Genomic DNA, 14,318 nt, shown 5'->3' with positions numbered 1-14,318 from the left:
CTGAGGGCACACCATGGGCCTGAGACACCCTGACCCAAAACCAGGCGCTCCTGGAGAGCCTCTTCACGAAGGGCCCGACCCCCCCAGCGTCCTCACCGGTCTCTGTCGCCAGGTTGAAGGAGATGCCATATATATATAGGAACCTGTCCTCCAGCAGCCTGCCTTCATAGTTGAGGTCGTTGGGCTGAAGGTCATCCAGGTTCTTCAGCCCCTGAGCTTTGGCTCTCTGGTCCCTCTCTATGCTCTGCAGCGGGGGAGAAGGCAGTGGCAACACATGTTAAAAGACACCACGGCATTTGCAGTGGGGTCTGGGTGGCTTTTGGCAGTCCCGGTGCATTGCCAGCAAGACTGAGGAGGGCACCTCATGCGTGCATGGAGCCCCGTGGCGTTTCCAGATCCGGACCTGTTTTGGCATCCACAGCCCGGCTCTGCTGCTCCCACCCACCTTCTCCAGCTTGGACTCCAGGGTGCAGATGTAGAGCCAGAGCAGAGCCTGTGCCCGGTCATTGAGGAGCCGGTCCCGGTTCTGGGTGCTCCTGGGCACCAACTCCAGCAGCCGCAAAGCTTCACAGATCGAGTCCAGGGAGGAGCTGCCAGAGAGAGGGACAGAGCAATAACACTCCAGATCCTTAAAACTCCCCCCGAGGACCCTCAAATGCTCCTTGGGGACTTACAGGGACACAGGGAGATGATCCCGGCACGCCGGTGTCCATCCACCAGTCCGTCTGCTGGGTGTAGCTGTGGTAGCAGAAGACCTGGGCCAGCTCCGTCAAGCCGAGAGCTCACTCATGCAGGTGGCCGCTCTCCTCCGAGCAGATCTCCAGCAAGTCGCAGAGGACATTGTAGCGTTCCTGCCCTGTGTTGGCTCGGACAGTCTTGTAGGCCTTTGACTCCGCAAAGAGGACAGTCACCAAGGTCTCCGTGTCCAGGCTGTGCCCCTCCAAGCCTTCCTTCAGGGTCCTGTGGGAAACAGGAGGTGTAGGGGGGCTCTGCACAGAGCGCAGTGGAGATGGGCACATCTCGCAGGGAGAAACATTCTCATTTTACCAGCAAGGATCCAGGCATCGTCAAGGGTACCCAGGCTGGGCAGGTGGGGTCTGCAGGACACTAGGAAGGTCAACCCTGTCTCCAGCTCCTCCTGCAGCTCCTCTGCCAGCTGAGGGCTGGCCAGGCTCTGAAGGGCCAACGTGGCGTAGCCAATTGCCACCAGATTGTCCAGCAGCTCCAGCGCAGGCAGGTCCCGGCTGACGGAGCCACCCCACAGCTTGTCTCGCAGCACAGCGGCAAAGCGGGTGGCCACGGCGGCGCAGCGCGGCAGCATGGCATGGATCAGACCCAGCCCCTTGGCCACGCTGCCCGCGGCCAGCTCGCCCTGGGCGCAGGAGAGGAGCCAGCGCAGGCAGAGAGCCGAGAGGGCCAGGTCGGAGCAGAGGCAGCACGGGCAAGCTGCCGGGTGGGCGAGGAAGGCCAGTCTCTTTGTCCTCTCGGGCTTCAGCTCTGGTGAGGCAGTGAGAGCATCCGCCTTCTCCAGCCTGCTCACTGTGTCCACAAACTCCAGTGCGGGGCCCTTCAGGAAACCCTCCTCTTCCCCGGGGTGCTCAGGGATGGGGTCCCTCCAAGCCCAGAGCAGGGACTCACCGGTGTCAGGAGGAAGAGAGCCTGCTGGAGCTCGAAGTGGCTCAGCTCCAGCTCGCTCTGCTGCAGCTCCAGCTGGGCCTTCAGCACCAGGAAGGCCGTACACCTTGGGGGGCGGACGCCGGCGGCACCCGGAGACTGTGGGATATCTGGTGAAAAGGGCAGCGGGTGGGGGTTGTGGGGACTGTGCCGTAGGGATATATGGGGCAAGGCCAGTGGGGGATATTGCAGGGGGATGTACAGGGCAGTGGGGATGTGTAGGGCGGGTATGTATAGGGCGTGGCTGTGGGGACAGGTCCAAGGGCAGCAGCTTTATTGGCACAGAACACGCAAATAAAACCACTGTCCTTAAAATAAAATAAAGCAGTTGCAAACTCAGACCCCTCCTGCGATTCCCCACTGTTACTCCGTGGGGACAGGGATGCCACAGCCCTCACTGCAGGCAGACGGGCAGCCCGTAGACAACGGGGGCCGCCCCAGCGAGGTACTTGAGTTTGGGGTTTGCTGTGCCTGGGGGACGTAGGGCAGGAGCGGGGCTCCTGAACCCCCGCTCAGCCAGCCCTGCAGCAGCGCCTGGGAGTAGCAGTCGATGTCCCACTGCGGCATGTCCCACAGGTTCCCCAGGATGAGGGGGCTGGAAGGGAAGAAGGTGTTACACCCGCTCTCACCCCAAAAAACCCTGGCCCTGAGCATGCGAAGCGTCTGACCCCTCGGAGAGACCCCCCCCATAACTCACCAGCCGGGGTGGGGGTACGTGGGGTCCCCCATCCTCTCACCTCCTGTGCCAGGGATTAGCTGAACAGGAAGCGCAGGGAAGGGAGCCTGGTTACGGGCACGGCCTTCAGGCATGCCATGCTCTCCCAGGGCAGCTTCTGCAGGTGCTGGGAGGAAGAGGAGGGGGAGGAAGGTGTGAGCGGGAGGGCAGCAGAGCCAGGAGGAGGTGAAGCAGGAGCAGGGGGTCTCACTTTATCCAGAACCAGGAGAAGGGAGCCGCCGGTCTGCTTGGCGCAGGCTCTCCGCTTCTCCACCACCTCCTGCAAGAGGAGCTGAGCCTTCCGGGGCTGCGCTGAGCAGAGGCCGAAGGCCACGGCCTGCACATCATTGGGGGTGAGGAGGGGAGCGGCGTTCAGCACCATCTATGGGGAGGAGGAAGGGGTGAGCATTGGCAAAGCAGGAGGGCTCAGCTCCCCCAAATCCTGCCCCAGCCCGGGCACCTTGAGCAGGGCGGGATCTGAGTGCCTCCAGCCGCACTGGCGGAGCTGGGGATGCAAGTGGGTGGCTTCCTCTGCTAGACGAGGCTCGGGGCCGGTGGGGGTCAGGGCACCCCTCCAGCAGCCCAGCACCTGCGTCTCCAGGGTCTCGATGAGGCTCTGGAAGAGGTCAAGAGAGTCACTGGGCAGGTCCAGACCCCCCAACCCTCTCCAAAATGCACACTGCACTGGGGCGCGGGGTGGTTTTCCCTCACCTTCATCCTGCAGTCCAGCTCGGAGCGGTGCAGCCACCAGTCTCGCTTGTCCGTGCAGCTGTTGGCTTCCTTCTGCTCCTTCTGGATGGTGTCAAAGTCGCTCAGCACCGAGCGCAGCGGGGCCTGGAGGAGGAAGGGAGCTGTGATCTGAGCCCCAAACGTGGCTGGGCTGCCCCTCTCCCATCCCTGCTCTCACCTTGCCGAGCGACCTGGGGATGCGGATGGTCACGGGAGTGGTGCCCTTCTCCAGCCGTGCCAGCAGCAGCGTGTCCTGCCTGACGGCAGATGCACAAGTCAGGGCCGTGCTGCTGCCCTGCTCCTCCCAGCGATCGCCCCCTTTAGAGAAAGCCCAGGCGACAGCCTGTGGGCAGGGCGCGTCCCTACAGGGATTCCTGGAGTGGGACAATTGCCAGGAGAAAAATTCATTCTTTCGCTTTGGTATTGCCAGGAAGGCAGCAGCATTGCCCTCTCTGCATCATCTGGGCTTCCCTACGAGTGGGGAGGGGTGTGCAGCCAGAAGAGGTCAGCACATCCACGAAACCCCTCTGGCACAAACGTGTTGGGCTCCCCGGTACAAGACAGACATGGACACGCTGGAGAGAGTCCCACAAGGGGCCGCAAAGATGCCGACGGGGCTGGAACATCTCTCCTGTGAGGAAAGGCTGAGAGAGCTGGGACTGTGCAGCCTGCAGAGGAGAAGGCTCTGGAGGGATCTTGTCAACATCTGAAGGGTGGGTGCCAAGAGGACGGAGCCCGGCTCTTCTCAGTGCTGCCCAGTGCCAGGACCAGAGGCCACGGGCACAAACTGAAGCCCAGGAGGTTCCCCATGAACAGCAGCAAACACTTCTGGACTGTGAGGGCGACCAAAACTCTCCGTCCTTGGAGCTACTCAGAAGCCAGCTGGACATGGTCCTGGCCTCTAGGTGGCTCTGCTTGAGCAGGGGGCTGGGCCAGATGACCTCCAGAGCTCCCTTTCCACCTCCAGCCTTCTGAGACTCTCTGCGAGTTGCGGCCCCGGGCGGGGACGTCACCGCGGGCTGAGTAGGGACGAGGGACCAGGCACCGGGGTGGCTCACATGCCCACGCGCTCTGGACTCACCATTTCATACTCCCCCGACTCGTAGCCCCTTGTCCTGCTCTTGCTGATGCTGTCAGAGAAATCTGGAAGAGGAAGAGCAGGCTGTCACCCCAAAATACCCAGGGCGGCTGTGCAGGTCTACCTGGCTCTGGGGAGAAAGAGGTTCACCCGGCACTGCGGTCCGCGGTGGTTGCCCCACCAGCCGGCTTGGTTGTCCAGAGCAGCCTCCAGGCCTACTCGGCTCTAGGGCCGGCGGCGGTTGCCAGGTCTACCAGGCTTGACAGTCAGCCAGCCTCCAGGTCTGCCCTGGTCCGGAGCCCGGGGCGGATGCCGGCGGTTTCCGGAGACCGAGGGATGTGGCTGCTGGAGCGTCTGGCCAAAAGGGCGGCGGTGGGGGTGTGGGGACTGTGCCGTAGGGATGCATGCTGCAAGGTCAGCAGGGGATATTGCAGGGGGATGTATATGTACTGCCCCAGCTTGCGGTAGCATTCCACCTGCAGCCTGAAGCATTTGTGCAGCTGCGGGGAGAGCACAGAGAACCGGCTTCAGCGCCCTGTGGGAGCAAACTCCCTGCCTCCCATGTCCCGTAATGCAGCCCTCTTCCCAGCCTGGGTGAAGGGAGGACCTCGGCGCAAGGAATTGACATTGTTTCAGGAGGAAAAGCTGGTCCCATCCTCTCCTTTTAGCTAAATGGTTTAAGTCTTTGGTATCACCAGGACCAGACTGTTCAGTTCAGCTCTGTTTGTGCCAGAAGCATCAGACAAGCGCTTCCCCTCTCCGGGGATATCTCTGGACACGCGTAGGCATCTGCTGTCTGCAGCCTCTTGCAGAGGAGCTCGCAGACGGAGCTGGCCTCCTCGTGAAGGTTCTGGTTGTAGAAGATGTAGGCCAGCTTGAATGAACACGACACTGCCCCAATCAAAACCCAAATCTTAAAAGACATGATGAAGAGAGAACGACCCCTCTTCTCCTTGTCCAGTCAGGGACTGTCACCCTCTGCCCTGGCCCCAGCAGCCACGTACTTTGCGTGGCAGAGAACCCCTTCGTTGCTCCCCGGGTACACAGACGCTGAGCTCTGTGACTGCATTCACCCCGAGCTGGGGCTGAGGAGCCGGGTTTGGTCCCACCCACCGCCCCGGTGCCACCGCGGCACTGACCAGTGATGTCGAGGTACTTGGCTCGCTCGCTCTCAGGGAGCCCCTCCAGTATCCATACCACACTCACCCCACAGCCCACTGTCAGCCGCTCCAGACCTGGCCAGCCTGCCGCCTGCAACAGCTGCGGGAAGAGGGTGGCTTACAAGACGCTGCTGGGGACACACAGCCCCCCAGAAGCCCCCTGGGGCAGCTTGAGCAGCCCCTTCCAACCCCACCAACGTGCCACCTCTGAAGGGAGAAGCTACTCAGCACCGCGAGGGTCTTGCCCACTCCCAGTGCCGGGGATTGTCCCCTCCGCGGCTGGTACCTGGGAGCACTGGAAGGCGTCGTAGGTCACACTGGCAAAGAGCTGGAGGCTGCGGTAGAGCAGTTGCTTCACCATGAGCTTCTGTTTGACACCGTTGGGAGGAACCTGCGGAGGGGAGGGAAGGAGAAAAGCGGCGTTTGTGGGACCTGGGTAGCCCTGGGTGCTGCTGCTCAGGACGGGGACACCAGAGAGGGACACTCCGCTGATGGATTAAGGGGAGCATCGAGCCCGGAGCGGGGTTACGAACCCTCCAGCTGCTCACAGAGGCTCTGATTGACCACGCTACATGGTCACCCCACTCAGCCCCAGCCTTACCCTCTCAAGCAGAGAGACTGGTCGGCAGGATGATGTCAATAGAGGAATTATTACGGAGGCATGGATGTAGCCCTTTTCCCCCAGGTATAAAATGGGCAAAGGAGAAGTGGTTTGACCCAGCAGCGGTCACAGAGAGTAGAACAATGCTGTGGAAATAATCAAGATAGTAAAGGGACCATGTGTGCCATCCTGGGTGCCTGTTTAATTCAAGCGCAAGTTCATTATAATTATTCTGGAATGTTAGAGAATGGTAATTTAAAGAAGCAGTTAGAAATGGATTGTTTAAAAGGAGAATTGAAAAGAGAAAGAGAGGGGATGCGTCTAGTAAAACGAAAAAGTGAAATCAAACTAGCATAAGCAAAAAGACCTCACGGTGTTGTCCAAGTCTGAAAACCAATTGCGGTCGCAGATCCTGAGGATTGGGATGGGGACATATGGGGAGACCCTGATAAAAATAGTTCTGAGGAAATGGAGGAATGGGAGGAGAAAGAAGTGCGACCTCTTACTAAAACAGAGGCATGTGGGCCCACAAGGTGGGAACCCCCGAATCACTGTCCGTACCACCCCCTGGACAGGACCCAAGCTCAGTGAATTACAAGCTACGTTTTTGCGCAGGCTGGGAGAAACAGAAACTGAGTATTCGTGGCGTGTCTCTGATGGGGGGGGATCAGATACTGTTGAGCGATGATGAGGCAGGGGGGTTCTGGGGACCCAGAGTGTTTTTAAGCAACAGGCAGGCAGGCGACCAGTCGGAAACGCCCCGAGGGGGTTATTGGGCTGGGGGTGCGGACCCCAAAGAAAGAGGAGAGCCTATTACTATCCGGGTAAAAGGGTTGTTGGCGTTAACGGAAGGACTACAGAAAGCTGCTTGTATCCAGGCAACATATGAAAGGGGGTGGCAGGGGGTACAGATGGCTGCACCGGTGGACTCCAGCCGCCTTAGACCTCTTATTAGGGGATTACCAGATGCATGTTCAGTCCCTTAGAGAAAGAATTTGGAGGGCCGTAGAACACAGTCAGCAAAACCCTCAGAATCTTCCTGTGCACGTGCTGACTTGGGTGGAGACATTACACGACACAGTGACTCACGGGCGCGAGATGGGATGGGATGGACTGAATGGGAATAGCAGGGTCCAACAAGCCAGTTGCAAACCTCACCCTGGACGTGCCCCATATACCAGCACATAGAGGATATCCTAGCTGGTCGTGGTTGGACTTGATGATCTTACAGGTCTTTTCCAACCTTAGTGATTCTGTGATTCTGGTGGAGATAATAAAGAACAGGTAGGGCAAGTGGCCGAAGCCATCTGGAACCTGTTGGCTAAAAATGGGCTAGACATTCTGCCTTCCAAATGTCAAGGTCCCGGACAAGAAATTAAATTCCTAGGAGCTTGGTGGATAGCTGGAGCAGGTGCGGTACCCAATGACACTCTGTCAGCTGTTGAGAAAGGGCAAATTCCAGGCAATAAGACACAATTAAAGCAATTGTTAGGTACAATTGTTAGGGCTGTTGGAGAAAACATATACCAGGGTTTTTGGTGATTGCCCGCCCTTTATATGACTTGCTCTGAAAGAATAAGGAATGGGATTGGACTCCGCAACATGCAGATGCCCTTAATGTCCTAAAGGATGAACTAAAGACCTATCAGAGGCTAGGCCCACTACACCCGCAAGACCCGTTGAGGGTAGAATGGGGGTTTGCAGAACATGCTTCCTATTGCGGTGTGTTCCAAAAGGGACCACGAGGGCCTGCTAGACCTTTATTATTCTCTTCTACCTCATTTAAGGTAGCTGAACAATGATACTCAGAATGGGAGGAGAGACTCGTCTCACTTACCAGGGCAGTTAATGGAGTGGAGAGGTTACGTACTTTGCAAGATATTATAGTGCAAGACCCTGCTAAATTCCACCCTCAAGGGATCACCCCCTCCTGAGGGAGTGGCCCAGAAGGCCACGATGTAGAAGTGGTATGCCTATCTAGAGGGAGTTAGTCGCTTACTGTCTTTAAGAAAGGGCTCAGTCAAAGCCTCTAAGCTCCAACAACCAGTGAATCCGGATCCAGTTTTGCTGGGCCAACCTTATAAACCTTCCCTGATCAAAGAGGCATCCGAACTGACTGCAGGCTCACATATGGCAGGAGTGTGGTTCAGCAATGCATCTGCCCACCAAGTGGGATCCAGGTGGCAATATAAAGCAGCAGCAGCATTGGAAATTGGTACCGGGAAAATGATTAAAGAGGGGGAAAGTAGCACACAGGTGGGAGAATTGTGTGCCCTCCTGCTGGCAGCAGAGAATGGCTCCGCCATGATTTACGCTGATTCCTATGCAACCTGTAAAGGTGGCACGGAGTGGATATGCCAATGGGAATCCAATCAGTGGGAAGTAGGCTGTGCAAAAGTCTGGAGAGCTGGAGACGGGCAGCGATTGTTAGATATAGGCAGATCAAGAGCCCTAGAGGTGGGATGGGTAAAAGGCCATGCAAGAAATGGAACCCCCGCTGCAAAATGGAACCAACAGGTAGATCACCTAGCCCAAATTAAGGCAGTGGATAGCAAAAAAGGAAGGTTGGGGACGGTTGGCCGAGTGGCTGCGCATTAAGTGAGGCTACTCAGGGAAAACAGACCTCTGTTACGAATGTCGGTCTCGAGGGTGGCCAGCGTCTATGCAAATATGTGAAGCAGTCCTTATGGCTTGTCCACAATGTCAGGTAAGGCTTAAGGCCAACTACTCAAATCAAGCCCCACCCCAGCGCATCAACCAAGGCAAGGCTCTTTGAAGCACCTGGCAAGCTGATTATATTGGTCTGTTGAAGCCATCTCATGGGAAGAGATACATTTTGGTAGGAGTAGAGGTGGTGTCAGAACTGACTATGGCTACAGCTGTTAGCACCACCACCGGAGATCAGACTGGGATGCCAGATGTGATTATATTCTTCAACCTACCCATGAGGCCACAGGATGGAGCTGGAATGGCGTGACAACATGCCCCGATATTCCATGGGGAGCTACCAAATATGCTGGAGCACTGATGACCGTTCACTACAATATATAAAACCATTAAATGTCTCATGGTGCATTAAATACCCTGAAAGGGATAGCGATGAGTGCCCCAGTGCGTGTAACCACAACTCATTCGACTGCCCTCTTAACTGCACGCGGGCTAGATATACTTAGGAACACAACTGGTACGGGGAAAAGGATAAGGTATTCCGTTAGGGAAACCTCCTCTCTGGAATTGTCAGGCAGAGATTGGGTGTAAAGACACAGATGAAATGATGCTGTTATGGCTATATCCTCCCACTCAGGAAGCTTTAATACAGGGCTGCCTATGCAACAATACCAGTTACTCGTGGCCCTCTGCCCTAGCTCGTAGTAAGGGAAGATTACTGTTGTCTCCTTACGACCATGCCAGGCTCATGCCAAACATCCACCATCTCTGCACCCTCTAATTTAATGTGGGCATGTTCTGATGGCCACCTATATTCCCAGTTACACCCAACCACCCCGGGACTAGCCTGTCCAATTATTGGGAAGGATCCGTGCCACACAAACGGTGGGATCGCAGCCCAAGGGTCTTGCAGGGAGAATGGCGGGAAGCCTCAGCACGAGTAGGATAGTGGCTAGAATCAACTCTTGGGATGGGAGTTGCTCTGGTACGGAATGGGCAGGCTATTCTGGAACTGGGCCTGCAGCTGTCTGCCTTGGCCAACGCCATGTCCGGTAGTTTTGGGCTATTAGATAATCAATTACAACATACCATTATAATGACTATTCACAACTGAGCCCTATTAGATCTGATGCTGTTAAAGAAGAAAGGCGTACACAGAGTCCTGAACCTGTCGGCAGATGAGTGCTGTGTCCACATCCCAAACACGTCGGTAGCTCTTCAAGACCAAATCAACAAAATTAAGAAAGTAGCAAAAGACTCTGAGGCAATTGTTGCTGCACTAGGGACTAACTGGTTGGGGAAAGTTTTCGGTATGTTTGGCTTTTCTTCGTTAGGATGGCTAACCAGTCTTCCCCAATCTCTGATAATGGTTATAGTTGTGATTGTTGTGATTTGTATACTTATCAGCAGCATTAAGAGCACAATAATGAAATCTGTGTTAACCATGCAGTATACTCCCTCAAAATATGCTCATGTAAGTGATGTTCCTTTAGATTCTGTTCATACAATTGATGTTTCAGTACGACCTTAAACAACTGAGAAATGGGGAATCACAGTAAGCATCAAACTCGCCAAGGCTGCGCTCCTGTTTAACTGGGGAGGCCGCGTGTGGGGTCCATGCTAGCAACCTCGTAGCTGGTGGCCCTGTCCCCAAAGCCCTGTCCCCGCTGACCCCACAGCCACTGGCCGGCACAGCCCCGGCTGCTCCCTGCCAGCTTCTCCAGCCGCTCGCAGGTTTCGCTGCCCAGGGGAAAGGCCCTGTCGGACGGAGGCTGGAGCCACCCGGCCTGCCAACTCCTCAATGCGGCACCGCTGCACACAGCCGCTCGAAGGGCCAGAGCTGAAGCACGTGGGTCCCTGCCTCCTCAGGCGTGCCCCCACCCTTTCCTCCTGGTGTCCCGCCATGTGCCTGCAGCCGCGGCTCCCAGAGCAAGTGAGCGACCCCTTTCCTCTTGGCAGCCTGCAAGCATGGGGTCTGCCTGGGCTACAGCAGAGGGCTAGTCTTTATTTTTCCCCTTCCCGGGCTGAAGATCTGCCCCGGGGCTGCATGCTGGATCCAAACAGGGGCTGCATGCTTGAGCCCTGTGCTAGAGCCCACGCGGTGTTGCTGTCCACGCACACATGCACACCTGTGGTGCATACACGCGCGTGTGTGATTGTCTGCACGCGCCTGCTGGGAGAACCTACGCAGCCTGGCTCGTGCTTTGTCCTGGGTGGGGACCTGTGACCGCCGGACGGTGAAGGAACAGGCAAACCCCACAGGGAGACGCCAACACACGGCGCCCGCAGTCACTCCTGCCCCAGCACTAAGAGCGGGTGCTGAGAGTGATGCCCTGTTTCCCCGGTGGCCGTGGCTGGGCCCCACATCAGCTCTTGGCGCCAGCCCCAGGGAGGTGATGGCCGCGTCACAGTGCGCAGCGGTGGCCGTGTCACCGTGACGTCACTGTGGGCTTGTGACACGGGCGCCCTGGCGGGTACAAAGGGGGCTGCTCCCAGAGGCGGGGGAGCATCTGGGGGAGAACCTCGGTGCTGCTGGGCAGGAGTTTGGAGAGTACCCGCCAACGACCTGTCCCGCGTCCGCCGTGCAGTGGAAGGTCCCTGACGGGGGAGAGGAGGGTGAGGGCAGAGTATCCCCACGGTCCCCGCAGCCCGCGGCTGGGCGAGGGGGTTGCCGGGGGTCTGTGTGTGGCTGTGAGCAGTGGGGGGAAGGCAGTAGCCTGGGCCGAGGCAGGCCCAGGTGGGGAGGCCGCGTGTGCTGCTGGGGCTGGTGGGGGACCAAAAGGAAGGGGGTCCCGGGGTTGCGGGCGTTGCGGCCTCACAGGGCAGGATGGTGAGACCGGAGGTGTCGCAGAGGCCCCGCGGCAGGGCAGCCCCGCCAGCAGGCGGGGCCTCCAGGCGCCTGGCACGGCAGGCATGGGGAAGCTCCTTCCCTCCTCAGCGGCCCCTGGTGACGGCTGACGGTGCCCCTCGCTGGGGGGAAGGCTCCCGTGCCAGCCCTGGGCATCCCTGTCTCTGCATGTGCGTGGCTGTGTCCGGTGCGTGAGAGAGCGTGGGTGTGCCTGTGCTTGGGGACTGGCCCCGCGAGCGTCTATGCCTGACAGTGGCAGCGGCCGTGCCCCTCACACCCCGCTGGCTACCGGCACGCAGGTGCAGCCATGCAGGCAGAAGCGGTGAAGCAAGACCTCCGCATGCTGCGGGAGCGCCTGGCCCAGTGTTCTGCTGAGACACAAAGGCACAAGGAGATGCTGCGGTGTCTGGTAGGTGTGGAGCGTTCCCCTTGTCCCTGGGTCTGGGGCTGCGAGACCTGAGCCGCTGACCCCTCCTTTCCCCATGCAGGGGAAGAAGCAGCAGGAGCTGCAGAAAACCATGGACGAGCTCAGCGTGGAGGTCAGTGTCCCCTCCTCTGCCCACGTCCCCCAGCTGCAGCGGCTGGGGCTGTGCCAGGGGCTCAGTGCCTGTGTCCGGGGCTCAGCGCCTGTGTCCCGCTCCTCTTCCCAGAACTGTGACGTGGCACGCTCTTTCGAAAACCACCACCAGGAGCTCAAGCAGCTGGAGGGGCTGGTGGCCCAGATGAAGGTGAGTTCACGGAATCACAGACTGGCTGGGCTTGGAAGGGCCCTGTGGAGATCATCCGGTCTTGTCCAACCGCCCTGCTCAAGGGGGGTCACCTCGCGCTGGTTGCCCAGAGGCTGTGGGCAGAAGCCTGACTGGGGAGGACATCTTCCCCAGAATACAGGGGCGTCCATCACTTCTCTGTGCCTGGCCTTGTGAGGCAGTGCCAAAAAGGGCTGGGGGAAAACGGGCCGGTGCCCACGGGCCCTGGGGTGGGGGGTTGGAGGAGGGCCGCCGCGGGCTCAGGGACTCGGACCCTTTCTTCTCCCAGGGGCTGCGTCAGGAAATCAAGAAACTTGAGGAGGCACAGGCGCAGGAAGAGGCCTGGTGAGTTCAGTCCCTCGCCCCACACGGGTGTCCAGGGGGGTCTCTGCAGCACCCGGTGTTACGGGGCTGCCAGTGCTTGTGTCACGCAGCGGGGTGGGGGGAATGTGCAGCACGCGCTGTGACAGGGGAGTCCAATCCCTGCCTGGGGTGCCGTATGTTTGGAAGGGGCCCCCTCACGTGGCCATGGAGGCCTGTAACTCGTCCAACCAAGCCCTTGTTGTCTGCAGCCAGCAGCAGAGGAAGAAGGAGGCAGAGGCGCCGGGGACTGTGCTGCCGGAGGCGTCGGAAGCACAGCTGGTAAGCAGGAGAGCCTGTGCCAGCCCCTGCCCCGGCCAGCGTGGGTCTCCCTGGGGAGAGGGGTCCATGGAGGTCTCAGCCACGCATGGGCTATCCGCCTGCGCAAGGCGGAGGCCAGGGGCACCGCGCAACTCCAGCTCTCCCGGCCGTGCGGCAGTGCTTGACAAGTGTCCTTGCTCTGTCTTGACCTGCAGGAGAGGGACATGCCGTCGAGGAGACGCGGCTTCATTAATTGGCTGCGGTGAGTGTCCCCGCTGGGTGCCCTGTGTCCTGGGGCCCGCTCCTGGGCAGCGGGTGGGATGGGCCGAACACCTGCTCCAGCCGGCGGGGCTCACAATTCCAGGCAGCTGGGGAGCTGCTGGCTGGCTGTGGGCTTGGCTTTGCAGCTGGGAAGTGCTCAGCTTTGGTTTCCTCTGGCCCGTGGGGCTCCCAGAAAGAGCCCCCTCCATCCCATAGGCAAGAGGGGTGGGGATGCATCCACCTTGCCCTGTCTCCCATGCCTCTTCTCACCCACAGGAGGCTCTGCCTGCTCTTGGTCGGCCTGCAGCTGGCCGTCGGCTTCTCTCTGGCTGCTGCGGTGCTCTACGCCTCCTGGTACGACCCCAAGCTCTTCTACCGCCTGCTGCTGCGCATGCTGCCTGAGGAGACCTACGCCCACCTGGCGTACGCCCAGGGAAAGATCCTCCCCGTGGTCAGTGAGGGGCTGCTGCCCTTTTGACAGCCCCCCCAATAAAGCCTCTTCTATCTCTACCTCCATGTGCTCGGGTGTGTTTGTTGGGGAGCAGGGAGAGGGTCTTGCCCCGCGTGTTGGTCCCCGCAGCCCCTCCAGGCCAGGCCCTGTCTCATCTGCTAGGCACTGGGCGCCGCCAGCCCGCCTGACGCGAGCCGGCTCCCTGCGTGCCCGCCTCCCCTGCCCTCCCTCCCTCCGTCCCCGCAGTATTGAGGATGCTGTGTAATCAGGTGGAAACACCCCAGGTCCTCTCAGGCCACGGTCGGTTTTTTACTCCACCTTTTCTGCAACCGTTTCGCCATGTGCAGGCCAGACCCTCTATAGCGTGTCTGAGACTACTCAGGCTCCAGCAGCCGAGGACGCATTTACACGGAGCTGGTAAACGTTATCACCCACAGCCCCCTAGACCCCCCGTTCTGCCCACAGCCCCTGTGGCCCCCACACCCCTCCTCCCATGCCACAGCCCCCCAGCCTGTGCCCTTCTCCCTCCCCACAGCCCCACAGCCCCGGTCTCCCTCCCTCCCCATGCTCCCATGCCTGGTGGCCCCACAGCCCCGTGGCACCCTGTCCCCATCCCCAGCGCTGCTGTCCCCATGGACCCGTTGACGGTTGCACCCCATCCCGTGGGGTCCAACCTTGTAGCCGGTGGCCCTGTCCCCAAAGCCCTGTCCCCGCTGACCCCACAGCCACTGGCCGGCACAGCCCCGGCTGCTCCCTGCCAGCTTCTC

General features: G+C 59.3%; 1 protein-coding gene across 1 annotated transcript; it reads left to right on the top strand.

The window, feature by feature from the left end:
• Window positions 1-11,152: 11,152 nt before the first annotated feature.
• Window positions 11,153-13,578, top strand: LOC132320330 (uncharacterized). The gene is made up of 8 exons (XM_059832610.1): window positions 11,153-11,240; window positions 11,772-11,881; window positions 11,961-12,011; window positions 12,123-12,200; window positions 12,508-12,563; window positions 12,791-12,860; window positions 13,055-13,101; window positions 13,377-13,578. Exons 2-8 carry the CDS (start codon window positions 11,780-11,782, stop codon window positions 13,576-13,578), a joined length of 606 nt encoding a protein of 201 aa, XP_059688593.1. The 5' UTR covers window positions 11,153-11,240; window positions 11,772-11,779.
• The last annotated feature ends 740 nt before the right edge of the window (window positions 13,579-14,318 follow it).

Source organism: Gavia stellata, chromosome 35 (genome assembly GCF_030936135.1).
Source record: "Gavia stellata isolate bGavSte3 chromosome 35, bGavSte3.hap2, whole genome shotgun sequence".
In the NCBI taxonomy this organism is placed as follows: Eukaryota; Metazoa; Chordata; class Aves; order Gaviiformes; family Gaviidae; genus Gavia; species Gavia stellata.
This window is presented reverse-complemented; position numbering and strand designations above follow the sequence as displayed.

Coding starts and splice junctions, on each gene's coding strand:
- LOC132320330 (XM_059832610.1), top strand. CDS start 11,780: ATGCAGGCAGAAGCGGTGAAGCAAGACCTCCGCATGCTGCGGGAGCGC. Junction 11,882..11,960: donor AGGAGATGCTGCGGTGTCTG/GTAGGTGTGGAG, acceptor TTCCCCATGCAG/GGGAAGAAGCAGCAGGAGCT. Junction 12,201..12,507: donor GGCTGGTGGCCCAGATGAAG/GTGAGTTCACGG, acceptor TTCTTCTCCCAG/GGGCTGCGTCAGGAAATCAA.